General features: G+C 41.3%; 1 protein-coding gene and 1 long non-coding RNA gene across 2 annotated transcripts in view; one reads left to right on the forward strand and one right to left on the reverse strand.

Moving 5' to 3' along the window:
• Nucleotides 1–21587, forward strand: part of LOC308299483 — a 711129-nt gene that overhangs the window by 557197 nt on the left and 132345 nt on the right. The gene's annotated exons all lie outside the window — the stretch shown is intronic.
• rgs3a (regulator of G protein signaling 3a) overlaps nt 1–21587 on the reverse strand; it is a gene marked incomplete at its 5' end in the record, with an annotated part of 265534 nt that overhangs the window by 225287 nt on the left and 18660 nt on the right. The window contains one exon of the mRNA XM_080742558.1: nt 3359–3429. Coding sequence (XP_080598684.1) covers nt 3359–3429 — 71 coding nt within the window. The remainder of the gene's footprint in view (nt 1–3358; nt 3430–21587) is intronic.

Raw genomic sequence — 21587 nt, forward strand, 5'->3', positions numbered from 1 at the left:
GTCCATTTGGTTTCATTTGTATACTGTCAGAGTTAAGCGGAGACCTTGACATTTTAAAGTTTGAGAACTACTGATTTAGACCAAAATGCAGGTTTAAATTGAGCAATGAACCTCTGTATTAACGATTAAACAGGATTCTTTTTACATGGCCTTCAATTGTATCACGATATATAAGATACCTCTGAAAAGGCATATCGTGGAGACATTGTATCGTCTCAACGATAATTATCACTATATCGCCCACCCCTACAGCCACATCATGGATGACAGCGAGCAGTACAGAGCCCTGGTGGAGAGCTTTGTAGGGTGGTGTGATAACAACTAGTAAGACAACTAGTAAGACAACTAGTAAGACAACCTTGCCCTAAAGGGCAAGGTTGGTAATATCTTATTATTGGTAATATCTTATTAAAGATATTACCAAATATGGGCATTCCCAAATATGTCCTTAATATTGATAACATAATATCTTTAATAATGTCCTTAATATTGATAATACAGGAATCTCCATATATGGGTATAAAATGTATGTTAATTAGTAAAGCCAAGCAGGGCCTTGGCAAGTTAGGGCCTGGGTTTGATGCCTGGGGATCTCCATATATGGGCATAAGGGGTCCTTTATTAATATATATCAATATACATATATGGACTAAATATTAACGGAAGGGTGTAAATCAGAGTAAAGCAGGAAGTGATGTCACAGTGACAGTATGGATATCCAGGGTTTGATCTTTGATGAGGTGATGTAACGTGACATCACTTCCGTTACGGAAGGACAAGCTACGACATTTCTCATGGTATACTGCGACCTTCGGTCGCAACAACAATCACCTCCAGCTCAACATCAGAAAGACCAAGGAGCACGGGTGCTGGACTAGGCAGTGCACAAAGAGGCACCCAAATCCATCACCACCCAAGGGGAGGAGGTGGAGTACACATACACAATAAACAGGGCTGGACTGACAACTCTGGGGCCCTACAGGAAGGGACAGGGCAAGCTGTTCTTCCTGAGGAGGCTCCGGTCCTTCAACAATCGGCTACACAGTCTGTAGTAGCCAGTGTCTTACTGTATTTATCTTGGTTTGTTTATTGACTCTCCTGTGTTTCACTCCCACTGCTGTATTATGACCCATGAATTTCCCTCTAGGGATCAATAAAGGTTTATCTTATCGTATCGTATCGTATCGTATCGTATCGTATCCTATACAACTTACATGGGGCGGCATAGCTAAGGGGTAGAGAAACCGTTATTAGAGCAAGAAGGGTTCCCGAAGGGTTCCCAGTTCGAATCCGGGCTCCCCCTGAGTTAATGTCGAAGAGTCCTTGAGCAAGACTCTGAACCCCTAACTGCTCCCGGTGAGCGGGCCTTGCATGGTTTCCTCCGCCACCGGTGTATGAATGTGTGTGTGAATGGGTGAATGTAATGCACATTCTATGTAAAGCGCCTTGGATAAAAGCGCTATATAAATGCACCATTTACCATTTACATGACTAGCAGTTGTCGAGTGTCTCCTCAACTGTATGTCTAGTCTTGTGTAGGCAGAATATCGGAGATCACCAGCGGACTTGCAGTTGTCAATCCTGCTCTGAGTCAATGGAATATATACTGTATAGTATATTTCAGAGATTTTACACACGATATGAAGAGAAAAAGGGGTCCAAATTGTACATCAACCCTACTCAATTTCGAATCTGTCACTATCTGTCACTTTTTTCCTATGTTTTTGACGGTCACACAGCTAATTCTACTGTCAAGGTCAGCTCTAATCTACCAGTAACCAGAGCAAAAAAACACCACTAAAACATAACCTTTTCTGTGACTTTGTCCTCTGCCAAAATGTGTCCTCTGCCTGAAACCCCAACCTTCAGGCACAGTGGCAGGCATTCACCTCCAGCGTCCATGGATGAAGTCCAGATCTGATGTAACTACTACACACTTACTGAACAAGACAAAAATAAACTAGAATTACACTGAATGTGCAGGCCAGCAACCAAAAACCAAAAACAAGGCAAGCTCTTCACTGGGATGGAGAATCTTGAAAACATATTGCTATTGTTGGTATGCTAGGTCGTACTACAAGCAGGCCCTGTCATATTTTTGATTACCCAAAACAATACAAAAGAGATGACATTATTTCCGCTTTGCTGCTGCTGACATTTTTGTATGAATCCAGCAAATACTGACTCAGTGACTCTCCTTGTGCTGCTGTGAGACAAGGTCAAAGTGAACTGAGCCTCGACATGTTTCTGAGATGTGATTAAGTGATGCTCTTCATGTATTTTTCATCAGTGCATAGTGTGTGTAGACTGTAGAGTGTACCTCAATGTGCTTCATATAAAGTGGCGCTGCCCATCGACATTTAAAAATCCCACCGAGTGTGAAGTGAGCGGTGCTATTTATGAGTTCATTTCATCAAGTGTCCCGCTAGCCAATCACAGAGCGTCCTGCGAAGCTTAGCCAATGGGACCCTGGCGTACATCAAACTTTTCCGTTGCCATAAAAATGGCAACGGCGTGGCAGCAGCGTTGATCTGGGATTTCACGTGGCCAGCCTGTGACGTCAATCATCTATGAAGTCAGTCATCTATTTCTAAAGTATGAATCGAAATATTTCCAGAATAAAACGTATTTGAAAATAAATGAGTGGAGGTACTAGGTTGGCCTATAGGCAACGTGCACAAGACATTTGGCTCTGATCGGTCCAGCGGTATTTGCAAGATTAGCTCAGGATACACAGACATACACACAGCACCTCTTATAGACGGCAAGACTCCTGCGGAGCCATGCTGTAAAAATGCTTGTATGAGGAAAAATAAGAAAGCAAGAGAACTGGTCAAGGGATGTGTGCCAAAAGGGTAATTTGTAGACAAATATAAGCACTGGATTAGAATCTCTCAAGACAATAATCCATCGTTCTGGTCCAGATGTCACTCGCATGCCATTGAGTATTTTTACAATCTCCCATAGTACTCCATTCACTGCATGCAGCTCCAAAGCATGACACAAACTGAAACTGCTACTATGGTTGCACAGAATGTCTAACACAGAATACATGAATGTCTTCAATGCATGATGTATGTGTCAGTGGGATGAGCTGTACAGTTAGGAGGAGGATGTGTATTAATAATGAATGCAGGTGAAAGCAAGAACTAATGCACAGTAACATGCACACAAACCACAAAACAAGCGCAAAGACAGGCCTACAACTTAGTTTGGAGTCAGACACATACCGTACATGGTCCACAACACCACTAAAACAATAACCACATAAAAACAACATTTTGCATGGAAATGCATGAATGAATAGACGTATAAAATGCAGTAGAAAAGTAGAAAATACAGTTTTGATAGTACTCACCGTTAAGCATTGCATATTCTCAGGGTGAGTAGTGGTCTCGGGGGCAGCACCATGGTTTGATAACACAGCCTCTGAAAAATAGACAAAAGAGTCACGGGCTGACACTGTGCTTTTCGAGCACATTTCTTTCTCTTCTGTCCGTTATTTCCTACTGGAAGCCGGCGCAAATCACTCTCCTTCTGGAGACAGAAGAAAGAGAGGAGTCTTCAGAAAGTTCTCAAACAGTTTCCCAGGAGTGTCAAACAAGTTGTCAAAAGGAGAACATATAAGACAGCTGGGATGTAGTCTTCAAAAGCACCCCAGACTGGCATAGCTCAGTGAAGATCTGGTCCAAGACTCCCACAGACTATAGCCAAGAGAGAGAGAGGGGTGGAAGTGAGGACATGTGTGTGAGAGAGAGAGAGAGAGAGGGAGGGAAGGAGGAGTAAAAGGAGAGAAAAGGAACTCCTCTCACTCTATTATCTCTCCCTGATTCAGGGCTCCTATGAGGTTACCATGGTTACAGGGACTCGACTCGCCCCTGCCTCTGTCTTTTTAACCATTGCTCATAAAGGCAGTATTCAGCTGCGACCCACAATTTCTCCCTCCCTCTCTCTCTCTCTCTCTCTCTCTCACACACACTATGAAACAGGTGACTACTGCCTCGCTTTCATTTAAATTAGGTATCTCTTCTTTCTCCATCTCTCTCCCTCCCTCCCTCTCCCTCTCTCTCTCTCTCTCCCTCTCTCTCTCTCTCTCTATAACTTCACACGTGTCTGGGACGTGTCTGCTTTCTGTCCCCAGAGTCAAAACCAAAGTCTGCAGGGACAACTGGAACAACTTCCCAGAAAACTATACAGGTCTGCTACAACTCTCGGTTTTTCTAAATCATAGTTTATTTTATTTTTGTTTGCTGCTGCTTTTTAGTGAGGCTATTGGTTCATTTCTTGCCCTGCACTGTAACCTTTTCATCTAGGTCCCGTTTCATCAGCTAAAATTGTATTTAAGTTGCTCAGGAGGTATAGCGGCTGTCAGGGAACATTGGGTGTGATCCCCACCTCCTCCCGTCTCCGTGTTAAAGTGTCCTTGAGCAAGACACCGAACCTCTCTTCTCCCGATGAGCAGGTTGATGCCTTGCATTGGTTTCCTCCCACGTCAGTGCGAATGTGTGTGAATGGGGTCAATGTAACGCACATTGTAAAGCACCATGGATAAAGGCGCTATAGAAATGCAAACCATTTACCATTTACTTAGAATTGCCTTGTTGAAATGTGCTATACAAACATTGCCTTGAAATCCGGAGCGTCAAAGGACTGGATTGGACTGGATTTTGCGGTGCTCTGTAGAGTGCATCGAGGCATAGGAAGGTTTACTTTTGAAGGCATTTCAAAGTACTACATTAAACATTAACACATTAAGACATTAAGAGAGTGCAAAGGCAACACATCAAGGGACATTTTATTATTATTTTATTAGTAAAGAAATTAAAATAAAACATAGGCCTAGTAGAATAAAATTACAGTGCAGAAGAAAATCTCATTAAAAGGCAGCGACAAACAAAGGTCTTTAGCTTTGATTTAAAAGAACTGAGAGCTTTTGCAGGCCTGCAGTTTTCTGGGAGTTTGTACCAGTTGTGTGGTGCATAAATGCTGTGCTCTTCGTCCACGTTTTGTTCCGATTCTGGGTTCAGAAAGCAGACTTGTCCCAGATGACCCGAGAGGTTCATGATCTATAATAGCACAAGATCAGAAATACCTTTTATACCCTCAATCATTCAGTGCTCTATAAACCAAAAGCAGTATTTTGAAATCAATTATTTGAGAGACGCAGGGAGCCATTCTAAAGTTCTGTCTTAAGATTGGAGTTATATCCACTTGGTATTAGTGAGCACTCAAGCAGTATTATCTCTTGTCATGCCCCACTAACCCCAGGTACACTAAACCCAGTACTATGGGTACTGGGTATAGGGTACAGAGTGCCAACAATGCAGTGGTTCTCAACCAGTGGTCTTTGAGAGGGTTCCAGGTGGTCCCCAGCTAAGTGATGGAGAGTTGGTAACCAAATTGACCCTTACAGATCTTTAACTCTTAAATTAAACACTCTTAAACACTCGTTAAATTATTGTTTAAAGGACAACTTTAGTTTTTCACAACAAGGGTTCATATTTTAGATTGTAATTAAAGAATATGAAAGATAAGTGTTAAAATTATTTCATTTACTTCTTTCTATTGTTTTACAGATTCTTATTTCAGTGGTTGGGGGCATGCATACAAGTGGCTAAATATGTCATTTTACACAGAATAAGCCCATTCCCAAGATACCTTTCATGGTTGGATGTGACTTATGGGGGCTACAGTGTTACTGTAGATAGCAATAAAGAAACTGCTTGCTTATTGGGTCTAAAAAGACATATTTATCCACTAGTGCGCATGCCCCCATGCGTACGCATGCCCCACATTTTAGCACGGTAAACGCGATAAAATAATAGAACTAAGCAAATTAAAACATTTTAACACTCACTTTTTCTTTTCTCTATAATTACGATCTAAAATATGAACCAAAGTTGTCCTTTAACATCTGCAATACTTGATTTACAAGATTTTGCACTCATCTACTGCATGGGCAGTAAGACACGTTTCTTCATCCATACAGTAGATTGAGTAGAATCTAATCTCCCAAACTAATCTGAACAGATGCCATGTCATGTGTTAAGACCAACCATAAACCTGTGAGAAGTTACCATAATTACGTTACAAATGCTTGCATGCACGCAGGCACCTACTGTACATACATACATGCTGTTACTGTACACACTACAGCTGTACTCAAATTGAGCCTTAATGCTGCAGGTTCACAAATGCAGTGTTGTACAGTAGCTAAGTACATTTACTTAAGTAATGTACTTGAGTACACTTTGGAAGTATTTGTACTTTATTTGAGTATTTCCAATTTCCAATACTTTTACTTATACTCCACTACATCTCAGATCCAAATATTGTACTTTTACTCCACTACAATTATTTGAAAACTTTAGTTACTAGTTACTTTGCAGATATACATTATAATATTATAAAACATACATAAAACACTTTAGCCCTATTTCATACCTAGGCTATTTGAAAATAGCCGATCTACAAGCTCGTAGATCTGCTATTTTCAAGCATTTTGTACTTTTACTTTTGGTACTTTTAGTACATTTTGATGCCAATACTTTCATACTTTTACATAAGTACATTTTGAATTCCGGACCTTTAGGGTGCCCTCACACCAAAATAATCCGCCAATGCATTTCAATGAGAATGGAGCGTTTTTTTGCCAGTAGAGGATTTCTGCAAAAAAATGCTCCATTCTCATTGAAATGCATTGGCGGATTCCACTCTAGGTATTTTGGTGTGAGGGCACCCTTACTTGTAACGGAGTACATCTACACTGCAGTATTGATACTTTTACTTAAGTACAAAATGTGAGTACTTTTTCCACCACTGCACACATGCATCCACACCCTGCACATGCAGAAAAAAACTTGTTTCAGGCACACTTATGGACGCACACTGCTGCACAACTTTTTCTTGTGTAACCTTAGAATCTGCCAACAAAGGACATTCCCCCATCCCATAGTCACGGTTGCCACAGTAACCAGGAGGCTTAAAAAAGGCTTCCCTCACTTTTGAATCTAAGATCTCCAGGGATCTAGAAAAGGGAGAGGGGATAACCTGGCTGGCTTCAAGCCCAGAAGAGGAGCCTTTTGTCTAGGGAAAAAAAAAAGATTAATCACACTGGGCATGAGGGGAGAGACACAGAGCAGCCGGCAACAAGATACAGCCAACATGAGAGGCATAAAGCTGGAGAAAGAAAGATGAGAGGAATACGGAAGGAGGGAGAAGGGACGTGCTGGCCATTGGGAAAAGCGGGACAACTCCCGAACGGCCGGGAATCATTCCCGGCCGGTCCATGCCGACCATTAGGAAAAAATAAAAAATAAAATGTCGGCCTACGTTCCATTTTGGGGGCTGGGCGGCCAACAAAGGAAAACCTCACTGTCGGGCAGAAACCTTGTATCTCTAAGTTTCAAATGTGTAAATTTTGCTTCATCATACAAGGCCGTCGCACAAAAGTAGTGAAAACAGCAGATCTACAAGTGCTTGTAGATCGTCTGTTTTCACTAGTTTAAATCATTTTTAAAATGATAAATACAAAACAAACGGTTTTGGACATACAAGGTTTCCACCCGACAACGACTAAATATAACTCATGTACAGTAACTGGCCCACTGGCTTGTCACCTGTCATGATCTGAAATGGCAAATCTTTGAGTAGCAGCAGCGCTATAGAGAGAGATCTCTCTCTATAGCGCGCAATGAGGGCCTCTCCAACTCTTTTTCCCAGGCTGAATCAGGGGCCCAGCACGTCCCTGGGAGGGAGTTAACGCGCATCGAGGTACTGAGGGAGGCAGTGCACAGGATTGACAAAGAAAGGGCGAGAGATCAAGCCAGGAGAAAGAAAGAAGAATGAAAAGATGGAGAGAGGGATGCAAAAAGAAAATAGAAAATAAGACCGAGTGGAAAATAAATAGCGGATAAAACTTTAAAAGCTTAAAGGAGTAGTTCACCCCCCAAAATGACTTTTTTTCTATTGATTACTCATGCCATGGAGAGTAGAGTTCAATAATATGTTTTGGTTTTTGTCACATTCCTAAGACAAAAATTGTATTCAAGTAAATTTACCCCCATTGATTCCGGATGGGGACCCGTTTCGAAATGGGTCCCCATCCGGAACGAATAGGGGTAAATTTATTGTTATCACATTTTTGTCTTAGGAATGCGACAAAAAACTAAAAAACTCTAGTCTCCATGGCGTGAGTAATCAATAGAAAAAAAGTCATTTTGGGGGTGAACTACTCCTTTAAGCACTTGAGCCCTATAGTACATGTATTTCATACTTTGAGACAGTGTCCCCTTGTGGTGTCTTGTGAGCTTGTAGACCGGTAATTTAAAAAATATATATATCCACAACTTTCCAACAACCCATCGTGCATTGCGCAGAAGTTGCACGGAGCTGTGATCTACACAACGGTTGCATCTGCGACGCAACGTGAGCTTGTATGTCTGCTGTTAACGGAAGTGTGGTGCAAAAAATACTGTAATATTACAGTAAATTCCCGTGGAAAGAGGTGGATATATATATGTATATAGAAGCTTGCTGGAGTTCAAGTGGTTAAAGGTGTTGGCAGCTTGCCACAGTCAAGTCAGCCAGTCCTGCCACAGAGCTGTCAGAAGATAAATACCCTCGGCTCTCCCCAATTACCTCGCCACACCACTCACTTGACACCCAGCCTCTCCATTCATGTCCTTTCACTCGCAAACAAATAAACACTTAATGGGATCGAGCGGAAAAGCCAAGAAAGGAGGAGTTAGACACAGCCTCCACTTCTCCTTTTCATAGACCTTTGAGGTCGCGTATGAGACAATAATTGTTGGCACCGTTAACAGTGGTCAATAATGGACCCTTGCGACTCCATTGTCAAGGGCAGGCATACACAGTATTAAAATCCTGATGGTTAAATTAACAGAGTGTGAAAATGGCCCCATTAAATAACGTGCAGTGTAGCATATTCTGAAAGACTGTAGAGTAGAGTTATGATAACCGCCTCTTGTCTAACTTATGGACAATTACTGGACACGTTCAGAGTCTGTGTTGCAGGTCTCGAAGTGACTAGTTTTGATATAGGTATTTGATCAAACATGCTGGTCAAGAAAGCTATTGGCGGGTATTACGGTGGTGCAGGTAGGGCTGTCACGATATGACATTTTACATGACGATTAATTGTCACTCAAATAATTGACGATTAACGATTTAATTGTGTATTTGTCGTTGATAATTACATTTCTGTTTGGCTTTTAGGCTTTGAAGTTGTACATGGTAGATATGACACATAACCTAAATATACAAAGAAATTACTGACATATTTGACAACTTACTACTTAAAAAGTAACTTTGATAGTGGAAATAGCCGATCTACAAGCTCACAACGCGTTGCGATGCGACGCGTTGTGAGCTTGTAGATCGGCTATTTCCACTATTTCGGACATTTTTCAACATTCACGATTATGACGATTATGACAAAATAATTGCGATAATGTCAAATAATCACGATTAGACGATTATGTAATAATCCACCGTTTGTCAGCCTTCTGATTGGTCCCTGAGACTCCCTGACTGGCCAACCAGAAAAAAACATTCACTTTTTGCTATCGGGGGTGGAGTTTGTGCAGTGGAGAATGTTGCTTCAGGCTTTCAAGGACGGTCCGCACTGCGCGACACGGCGTGCGTCTAGTACGGCCGCGCGAGGTGATCGCGATTTCGCTCAATATAATGAATAAGCTTCAACAAACTAGTTCACATGGACCTTATCAATGTAACTAAGAGTTACGATTGGGTACATATATTTTAAATGGGCAGAATTACTCAAGCCAGCCTATTATGTGAGGAGAACTATAATCTGGCTGTCATCTTCCTACCCAAGATGCACTGCGCTTTCTCTTTCTATTTCTATTCTCTCTCTGATCCAGAGGATTAAACTAATTAAAACATATATTTTCGGGGGAAAACATATATTTTCGGGGAAACCCCCTGTTTTGCAATGTAACTACTGTACCTTTGTCTTCCCTTTTTATTAATATCACCTAGATGTTTTTCCTTTGGTACTTTAAATTGCAATAATGAGGCAATGAAAATACCCTCTCCCCCCATTCACTGCCACTATAAAAACAATCTGCCCAGGGTCATTTGTACCCCCATAGTAACAGGGCAGAATGGGGCGGGATTTGCAAAGGGGAGAATTGTGACAGCCCTAGTTGCAGGGTTAACAAAAGTACCTGTGGAGACTGGGGTTTGATTCCTCCACGGTGCCAACGGCTCAGCTGGGTGGCCCCAACTAGGGCATTCACCAAATATTCCAATATTCGAATATCAAAGTCACTATTCGATGTTGTTCACCTGAAGTCGAATATTCGCTTATTTTTTATTTTTTGTTGTCTCTTTAAAAAATATATAGTTTATAAAGCTTGGCTAGATAGGAAGTCATAAGAATGAGTTGTCAATGCCCCTGGTGGATGAATTTGTTAATGCTCTATACCAGGGGTTCTCAAACCTTTTTAGGCTGTGACCCCCAAAATAAACATATTTGAACTGGGGACCCCCACCTTGACAAGCACTTGGAATTGTAGGTATTACATTTAATGTGACTCGGTTCCGCAGATAAATATTGTGAAAATAGCTGATCTACATGCTCACAACGCCTCACAACGCGGCTATTTTCACAATGTTCGCCTCTTGCTTACTTAATATTTGACAGTTTGGCCAGTCCTGTCGAATATTCGACCATTCGAATACTTTGAAGTCGAATAATTCAAATACTAAAAATCACCATTCGTGAATGCCCTAGCCCCAACCAAAACATTTGGACATGTTGGAGGGTGGAAAGCCGGCAGGGGAGAGAGTTCTCTGCCATTGCATTAGCGACAGAAGTGGGAGGGACGCCCTCCCAGTGAAACTCCTCCCTGTCAGGTGAAAAGAAGCGGCTTTCGTCTCAATGTTTATCGAAAGAGACATGCTAGTTACAGTATATACCCTGCCCAAGACCAAACAGTAGGGGTTGGCAGTGTTGGAGAGGTTTGTGTGAGATACTATCTATCTCAACCATTTTACTCAAATGGGCTTTATTGGCACAAGAACATATATTTTCATTGGCAAAGCAATGTTCTCCCTCTCTCAATGCAACTTTCTCTCAATTTACTCTCTCACTGTTTGCCAGTTTCTTTCCACAATAAACCATTGCACGCTTACAGTAAGTGGACCAAGCCTTAATTAGGATGATGAAACATCATCAAAGAGGTCAACACAAACTGGCAACTGCAGGGAGTGGAATAATGTCACAGTACCACCCACTGGTCCTCAACTCAAAGTCATAGCCGGCAGCAATGAGCAACAATAGATGCAGGCACACAATAGGGATAGGACGATATGAACATTTAATATCACGATTATTGTGACAAAAGAAATCACGATTTACGATATTATCACGATAATCAAAATCCTTTATCCTGGGGCGGAACATTTGCCAAAAAATAGCCGATCTACAAGCTCACAACGCGTCACAACGTTGTGACGCGCTGTGAGCTTGTAGATCGGCAATTTTTGGCAAAGACATTTGATAGAGTGAAAAAAAAAGACTGTATCAATCAAGTACGTATATTATAAGTACCTTTTAAGAATTACAGAGGGTTTAAGTGGTACCAGATATGCCGCTCGGCAAATATAAGGTGAATTGATCCCAGTGCATGACTGAGGACAATATCACGATAAATTAAATCTCCACAATACGATTATTGTGAGTGATTTTTATCACGATAAACGATAATATCGCGTGTCGTCCCATCCCTAGCACACAACACAGACAGTACAATCCTAAATGTTAATTTAACTCAGAGAAGTACAAATGGAAGTTGGAACCAATTAAAACAGATTTCTTAATTATTTTAATTCATGCCACTACACACAGACCAATGAAGCACGCACCCATTCTCATGCAAGGGCATGAAAATCCATTTCTTTTTTATAATTTTTATCCCACGATTTTTGTAACCCAGTTTTTCACCCAGTGCCAATTGCCTATGTAATCCTTGGTCTCTGCTCTCCCTCTGCCACGCCTGGGGAGACAACGGACTGACCTCATGCTTCCTTCCGTGCATGAGGAGTCCAAGTTGCTTCTTTTCACCTGACGGGGGGGGGGGGGGGGGGGGGGCACACGTTATTCCAACCACTTCCTTTCCCCTCCATCAGGCACAGGGGGGCCAGGGGGAGGCATTATAGAGACCAGGATTACTGTATGTTTTTGTGAGGGTATCTACCCTAGCTAGACACAGGGAATACATGCAAACTCCACACAGAAATGCCCTTTCGCCACAGAAAACACATTTCTAAACACACTATATTAGCACACGTTTGACCTCAAAGACCGATGCATTTTGGTAATGCACGGGTTGTCTGAACACAGACAAACCTACAAAGACAAAGGAGTGTCAGGATTTGCTGAAGCCAATTCAAAGGTGGCACAAACAGGACAATTTAAACAGATTCATGCCTCTCTTTTATGGACGCTTCTGCAACCACTCTCCAGGCACTGGACGCAGTCTACCGCGGAGCTTTATGTTTTATTTTTAAATGTCAAATCCCTTACACGTCGCTCTCATCTGTATAACAGGGCTTTCATTATGCTGCCGCGCAGATGGCTTCATTGGCACATTTTCACGGGTATATAGCCATCGTTGTGGCTACTCCCTGGCTATTTAAAATGCCTTTTTCTAATTTGAAAATAAATTCGTACAACCTCCACTTCCCTGAACCTGCTGACTATTTACCGTCCCTCGTCTGCCCGCTAATAATGTTGTTTTTGACAGCAAATTTTGATTTAGTCATAGTCTTTTGAATAACATGTAATTACATTTTTGTCATATTTTAGTCACCTGAAAAGTTTTAGTTTAAGTCTAATTTTAGTCGACTAAATATCATACGTTTTAGGCGACTAAATCTACAGTTGATTTTATCGACTAAAATGTATTTTGGCGGGCCTTGATGGCATCGTAATTTTACAAATTTTACACTTGGTTGCATGCTGAAAATAGCAGATCTACAAGCTCACAACACGTCGCAGCGCGACGCATTGTGAGCTAGATCGGCTATTTTCAGCACGCAACACCTGAGAGCAACCAAACATAAAATGACAATTCTCCACTAGTCCCTCCCTAAAGTTTTAGTCTAGTTTTTATTTTGTTGACGAAACTGTCAATATATTTAGTCTTAGTTTTAGTCATCACAGCTTAGTTTTTATTTCGTTTTTGTCAGTGAAAAAAACGCAGTTGACAAACATTTTTCGTCATAGTTTTAGTCAACAAAATCAACACTGCTGTCCACAGACTCTGGGAGGACGCGGCTTTCAGTATTTTTTTATGCTCCGCGGCCCTGGAATCAGCCCCGGAAAGGCATTAAACAGGCACAGGAGCACGTTAATCCCTTTGGGTAATTTTAAAAGTTTACTTCGGCTGTTAAAAACTGAAGGTCTGCAGCAGTTTTATTTGAGTTGATATTTAATGTAATGTGTGTTTTGCTTTGTGGTTTTATTGTGTTTTATATTATGGTCCCTGTTTGTTTGCTTTGTTGGCCAGGGCTCCCTTGTAAAAGAGATTGCCGTCTCAATGGGACTGACCCGGTTAAATTGAGATTAGATTTTTTTTTTTTTTTTGTCCTGAATCAGTGGTTGGAGAATAACAGCCATCAGTGGTGGTGGAAGAATACTCAGATTCTTTTAAGAATTTCACAATATAACAATCACACCCAGTGTGAAGTGAGTGGTGCCTTTGAGCTGTGTTAAACCCTGATCAACCTCTACACCCCCACTCGTTCACTTAGATCAGCCAACACAGGGATGCTGACAGAACCCTCGCTAAAAGCCCCAGGACAAAAATCCACTCGTCCGAGACAGTTTGCCCTCCTGGCCCCCAAGCTGTGGAATAAACTCCCTGTCGCACTTAGAACAACGGACTCATTCGCTAGCTTTCGCCGTGGACTGAAGACTAACCTTTTCAGACTCCACCTAAACCCATAGCACTACTGAAACACTCAATGACCATACAGGAAGCTAGTTAGCATTTGTTTTTTAGGTTTTTAGAATCCTTTTTTCTTTACTGATTATATTGTTTTTTATAGATTGATATTCAAATGCATTTGTTATATTGTTGTTGATGTTCTGACATGTTATCTTGTTTATTATAGTGATGTATTATCTGCTTATTGTAAGTCGCTTTGGATTAAAAGCGTCTGCTAAATGCCTAAACTGTAAACTGTAAACTATTATGAATTCTTCTGTTGTCCAGTAATGTCAAGGCTGCTAAACAGCGCCACTTGGTCACCCTGCAGCGGTATTGCAGCTGTTGCTACTCATACAAGGCGTATGAGTATTCTGCATACAGACATACACACTCGGTCAAGCATCGGAATGCTGAGGCACCGCTCAAAAATACTAAATATACTCAAAGTACCAAAAGTAAAAGTACTCATTTTCAAAATGACCAGTATCCTTCAAAAATAGCAGATAAGATCACAATTCACCGCGACGGGAAGCGCTGTGAGCTTGTGCATCAGCTAATCTTGAATAGCCTATAAGTATAGAATAGGGCTTGAGTGGTTAATGCATGTTTTGTAATAATAATCCAAAATCTACCAGGTAACTTGTAACGTAAAGTTTAAAAATAACTGTAATCAAGTAAAAAGTGTAATATTTGCCTCTGAGACGTAGTAGGGTATAAGTATAAAGTACCAAATCATGTACCCAAGTACACTACTTGAGTACGATTTACGATATTATCGCGGTAATCAAAAATCCATTATCCTGGGGCGGAATATTTGCCAAAATATAGCAGATCTACAAGCTCACAATGCGGCGCGTTGCGACGCGTTGTGAGCTTGTAGATCAGCAATTTTTTGGCAAAGACATTTGATAGAGTGAAAAAAAGACTGTATCAAGTACATATATTATAAGTACATTATACCAATCATAGAGGGTCTACTGATATGCAGCTCAGCAAATAAAAGGTGAATTGATCCCAGTGCATGACAGAGGACGATATCACGATAATTTAAATCTCCACGATAGTTTTTTATCACGATAAACGATAATATCGCGTATCGTCCCATCCCTAGTTGTGAGCTTGGAGGTCTGCTATTTTCGATAGTTCCACCAAAAGGACCTTTTAGAAATGTTCAGCCCCTGCCAACATTCTCTGCACGTCCCTGGTTACTGTCCACCTACTGATAGCCACGGTGACTCATCTCTCCCGTGACGCCACCGAGGATTTTGGACAGCCCGACGCCATTGATTGACACATGTTTAATTTCCTCCTCTTGTCCTAAGGGTAGTGGGTCCCGCCAAAGGGATTATCGCTCTTGTCTGTCAACGCAGTGTGATGCCAGTGTCCCCGATAAGAGTTACAGGGGATTTTAATGAGAATACTGCCACACAAAAAAGTGGAGCTCCGTGTCCTGTTGAGTGCATCCATCAAGTTGTCTGAATTGTCATCGCGCAGCAGCATGTTGCCTCCACGGGCATCACTCCGTTAGTGTCACAGACAACCTTTTCTTCTAAATTAATTGTGCTAACATCAGAAACTGTGAAGTCCACATGACACAAAACAGTAGTAATAGCATTCTAGATCGTAGACTAACTGCCAACGTGTTGCCTAGATAGACAAACAGATATAATGCCAATAAAATCAAATAAAACTAGAAGCAGTGCTCTTCCGAGCACAGGTCTCCACCAGGCCAGGCGTCCTGGTGGTGCTACTGTATAATAGGCCAGTGTAAAAAGGGTGGCATATGTTCTTCACCTTAGACCTTTCATGGCAATCGGACGCTGCATGCATGATTTGAAGCATTGTGTTCAAAAAATGTGTTTTGCTAAAGTCTACCTGCTGGTGGTGCTATAACAGGCCAATGTAAAAAGGGTAGCATTTGTTCCTTGACATAGTGGGAATGGGAATATGTGTGACAAATTTCACGGTAATTGCAAGCTGCGTTGATGATTTGAGGCATTTTGTTCAAAAACTGAGCAATCTTGCAAACTTTGGAAGCTAATATTAGCCAATCAGGATGGAATATGAAATATCAGACGGATCAGACTTGATCACATGACTATAGAGATACTTTGTACTGATTTGTGTTATTTTTGGAGAAAATCTGAAGGAGTAATATCCAAAAGTGTGTTTTACACAAGTCGGCCCAAAGGTGGCGCTATAAAAGGCTGATGTGAAAAATGCAGGGCAAAGGTTTATCCTTAGCCTCTAGGGAGTCCGCTTACAAAGTTTGAAACTGATCGGTGGAGTTATAGGTAAAACCACAAATCGGCCTGTTATAGCGCCACCATGAGGCTGATTTCAAAAATTTGAAGTGACATTTCTTCCTCGACCTAGTGGGAACGTGTGTGCGCGATTTCATGATAATTGCACTTTGCGTTTGGGGTTTGAGGCATTTTGTTCAAAACGGCTCAATCCTACAAACTTTGGAAGCCAATCGTAGCCAATCAGGATGGAATATGCTAAATCGGACAGATCCGTGTCGATCACATGAATGTCAAGATACTGCCTACCGATTTGTAGGATTTTTGGACAAAATCTGTTAGAGTAGTGCACAGAAATGTGTTTTGCGAACATCGGCCACTAGGTGGCGCTAGAAAAGGCCCATTTGAAAAATTTAGGGCAGAGGTTCTAGATTGGCATCCAGGGAATGTGTGTGCTCACTTTGGCAGCGACCGGGCCAACGGCGACTGAGATTAGGTGCACACAAACTGCGAGGACACACGGACGGACGCACGCACGCACGGACGGACACACGGACGGACGAAGGGAAAAACATACTCTCCCCCATGCCTTCGGCTGGTGGAGACAATAAAAAGGATTTTCTGAACTTTATAGTGTAGATTGCTATTGAGTGTAAACATGATTGAGTCAAACACCACTACAGCTAAAGGCTGAGGTCAACATTACCGCAAACCATTTAAGCCCTATAAATACAACAACAGTGTTGTAAATAGGGCAAAATTGGGACGCAATTAACCTATTTAGGCCTGAAAAACCTAACCATTTTCTGAAAAAAAAACGTATGTTTCTATGATCAGTAGTGCTCAGAGTTTTAAATGTCAAGAACCCCTAGAAATATATGTATTTGACCGCCAACACCCATCTCAAAATATTTTCGTCAATCCGTCATTAATGTGGCTGTTCGGGCTCTAAAAATGGGAGTATGCACCCGCCCTTAGAAAAGTAACAGGACTATGGCAGCCGTGCTCATGACCCGATGCTAATTGAGTAACCGCTCATGTTACTGTGTTGTGCAACATCTCACCAATATTCTGCCATAATATTGATCACTTCTCTTACTCTGTGCTTCCGTTCCAGACTGTTGTTTAATTAATTACACTGCAACCATCGGCAATTTTAGCCCCTGTCAGGAGGGGGGGGCAAATTTGTCCATGGGGGGAGGGGGATATTTACAGTCCTTATTACTGTAGTATGATGGATTTTTAGAGGAAAAAACTATGCTTGTTAACTCAAAGGGCGAGAGATTCATTGTGGTCACTTTATTAACGCCTTGTATGTACCTAGCAAGCAAGTGTTCATTTCGTACACATGTATTTACAATGCCTAATGCCACTTGTATGCAAATGACAAATCTGTATGAGAACTCAACAAATAGCTAGACGAATCAATCGGAAAAATAGATCAGAACTGGGCTGGTCAATCGAGGGGGCACACACACACACACGCACACGCGCACGCACACGCACACGCACACACACACACACACACACACACACACACACACACACACACACACACACACACACACACACACTACAGCCCTAATCTAAATGATATTACTATGAGAAACATTTTTTAATCTGATGATTAAAAGACATAGCACACCATCTGGGAAAGTCGGACAACAAACATTATCCTATTTGCATAAGGTGTTTATTTTTTTATGCGCCCAGTAAAGTAATAAAATCATCTTTTGCCCCAAAAAAGCATTGTGCGTGCATGCGTGTGTTCATTATGAACATGCCCCCCAGTGTTGTTTTTGACAGCAAATTTTTAGTTTTAGTCATAGTCTTTTGAATAAAATGTCATTTAGTTTTAGTCATAATTTAGTCACCTGAAAAGTTTTAGTTTTAGTCTAATTTTAGTCAACTAATTATCCTAAGATTTTATTGCGACTAAATCTACAGTTGATTTAGTCAACTAAAATGTATTTTGGCAGTCCTTGATGGCATCTTAATGGCTGATTTTACACTTGATTGCGTGCTGAAAATAGCCGATCTAAAAGCTCACAACGCGTCTCACTGCGACGCGTTGTGAGACACACACACACATGTGTACGCCACACAGTTAACTAGAAAGATGTGTCATTATGCATCTGACATACTTTTGAAGCGCAGGCTCCAGACACACAGTCATTTATTTCTACGAACCACCTGACCCGCATTGTAAGATAAAGGGTTGAAGTGGAACGCATTATCTATGGTTAAAGACACACACACGTACGTGTCACTGTGGGTCACTTGTCCTCACTGACACGTTATGAATCTAAGAATAGATGTTACAACCAGAGCATAAGGATTGCCTCAAACGGTCACGTGGCAAGTATATGAACAAATAACACTAATTGTACTACTTTATATAGCTAATCCCTGATGAAAATCACAGACATGAAAGGGAAAATCCCTGAAATGCTTTGTGCAATAAGAAAATGTTTTCACAATATTTATCTGTGGAACCAACTAGTATAATTCCAAGTGCTTGTCAGTGTGGGGGCTCCCCAGTTCAAATAATTATCATTTTTAGGATCAAATAGGATTATTTGGGGGGTCGTGGCCTGAAAAGGTTGAGAATCACTGCAATAACACACTAGAAACACACTATAAAAACTGGCTTATCCAACCAACACAGTGATGATCCAAGTCATGGAGAAGGAGACAGAAGTACAACAGAACAAGTATATACAGCAGGGGTTCCCAAACTTTTTTGTCTCAGGGCACCCCATAAATATGATTTTTTAATTCGAGGCACCTACGTTATAATTTTCACTCCCAGCACCTTATATGTAAAGCATATCGGCGTTGTCGGTTGGAAACCTTGTATGTCCAAAACCGTTCGTTTTGTATTTATCATCTATAAAATGTACTATGTGAGGCGTTGTGTGCTTGTAGATCTGCTGTTTTCACTACTTTTGTGCGACAGTCTTGTATGATGAAGCAGGGCTTTGCTTTACCAAAAGACGTACACATTTGAAACTTGGAGATACGAGGTTTCTGCCCGACAGTGACGATATTTTAGTGATTATGCTGCGAGGATAACGTTGACATAATAGCCATTTTGGTTAGAACTGACTGAAAATAACTTTGTACTTCAAATTTTAAATTATACAAAATAACATTTTTTCAAGTGTCCAAATAAATTCCAAATATTATCAAATGATCTCGCGGCACCCCTGGACTGCTGTCACGGCACCCCAAGGTGCCCCGTCACCCACTTTGAAGACCCCTGATATACAGTAATGTCCATTCAAGTGTAAATGATTAGGCGCGACAATGCTATGCATTCGCGTCCCCCAAAATACTGCTGTCTCAAACAATTGTATTCTGTCTATTTTTTCCACCATCGTATTATGATTAAATGAGGCATCTTAGTCCAATATCACTAATTATTTACAGTTAGCCAGCTGAGAAGTTGCAGCAGTTTATGTATTCTGAATTTGAATCTGAACACAACACCTGTCCAACACGGTCAATTGGGCAATTAAATGGCATTCCTTGAGCAGTGTGCTCGTTCAATGTTAGGGACGCGCTTTCAAGGACGCATTATGCGTTAGAAAGACGCAATCATCCTAGGATAACAAAAGTGCCACAGCTTATTTATGATATTTTGACTGCCACTCTCAGTCTCACAAAGACTTTCACCTCATATGCCAGACAGGCTAACGCACCATCCTTTTGTCGCTGTGATGACAATATAATTAGTTTTGCATAGATGACGCGATCATTAAGTGGCACATTCATGTGTCATTATGTGCACTGCACCGAACCCCACAGTGTCCCCAAGGGCTTGACAGAGAGACATTAGGCGCTTCAGATAATAGAATCTGCTAACGAGGAGCAGTCAGCACTGAATGAATAGCAAGTTGATGTTTCTCTGTGCTTTGTCTCAGCTGACTAATGTTTTCTGTTATTGTGCACCATTTGGTTATTCATTTACTCTTTGCATAATAACAGGGGCAGCTGAAATCAAATACTGTACATTTTGACCAGTATAAGTGTTCCAAGTGTTGTTTTGTTGTATTAAGCGCCATTCCCTCTGGGAACAATAACTATAATTACGGTATATCGTTCACCATTGTATATATTTTTTTAATAGCCTACTTGGCGGGAACACTGCCATTCACTTGGTTTAGAACAATATAGTTTTCAGTAGTGTGAATGGCCCTTTAGTGTTTGCGGTAGAGACACTGTAAGTGGTTTTACAGGATATAAAAGTCAAACCTTGTCAGTTACATATAATTTTGTCAGTTGCATAATTTTGCAATTTTGCAAGCAACGACCTCCAAAATAATCATAATATTTGAACTGGCGACCCCCCCCCCCACCCTGACAAGCACTTGCAATTGTAGGCATTACATACTTAGTTTGACTCGGTTCCACAGATGAATATTGTGAAAATAGCCTCAAAGGCGTTGTGAACTTGTAGATCGTCTATTTTCACAATGTTTGCCTCTTAGTTACGTAATATTTGACAATTTGGCCAATTTGGTATTAAAAGGGCCTTAAAAGTATTCTAACTTTAGAAATGAGAAGATACCCTGTATGTACACCTATACTACAGTATATGTTGGTATGTTTACCGTTGAGTGATAAAACAATGTTGCACATTAAGATAATCATCTGGGGACCCCCCAAAATAATTTACACTTTAATTATCAAAAGATTATTCCTAACAAAAATTCACATACGGTACTTCCATCCCAGGTAGCAGAACTACAAGATCAAAAGTTGTACGCTTGTAGTTCTATTTTGATGATGCGATGCCCTGTCCTAGGCGATGTGTTGTGAGCTTGTAGAATTGGCTGATGTTCAGGGACGTGCTGGCCATTGGGAAAAGCGGGACAACTCCCGAACGTCCGGTTCATTCCCGGCCCGGCTATTAGTAAAATAAAATAAAAACAATGTCGGCCTTCGTTCCATTTTGGGGGCTGGGCGGCTTCATCACACAAGGCCGTGGCACAAAAGTAGTGAAAACAGCAGATCTACAAGCACACAACGCCTTGCGGTGCGAGGCGTTGTGTGCTTGTAGATCGGCTGTTTTCACTAGTTTAAATCATTTTTAAAATGGTTTTGGACATACAAGGTTTCCACCCGACAACGACGAAATATAACTCATGTAATTGGCCCATTGGCTTGTCACTTGTCATGATCTGAAATGACAAATCTTTGAGTAGCAGCAGCGCTATAGAGAGAAATCTCTCTCTATAGCGTGCAATGCCTCTCCAACTCTTTTTCCAAGGCTGAATCAGGGGCCCAGCACGTCCCTGCTTTGTTCACCACTAAACACTGTCGTATGAAACAGGACTTAATACAGCGTAGCACTGTA

This window comes from Nannobrachium achirus, assembly GCF_963921795.1.
Source record: "Nannobrachium achirus genome assembly, chromosome: 15".
NCBI lineage: Eukaryota > Metazoa > Chordata > Actinopteri > Myctophiformes > Myctophidae > Nannobrachium > Nannobrachium achirus.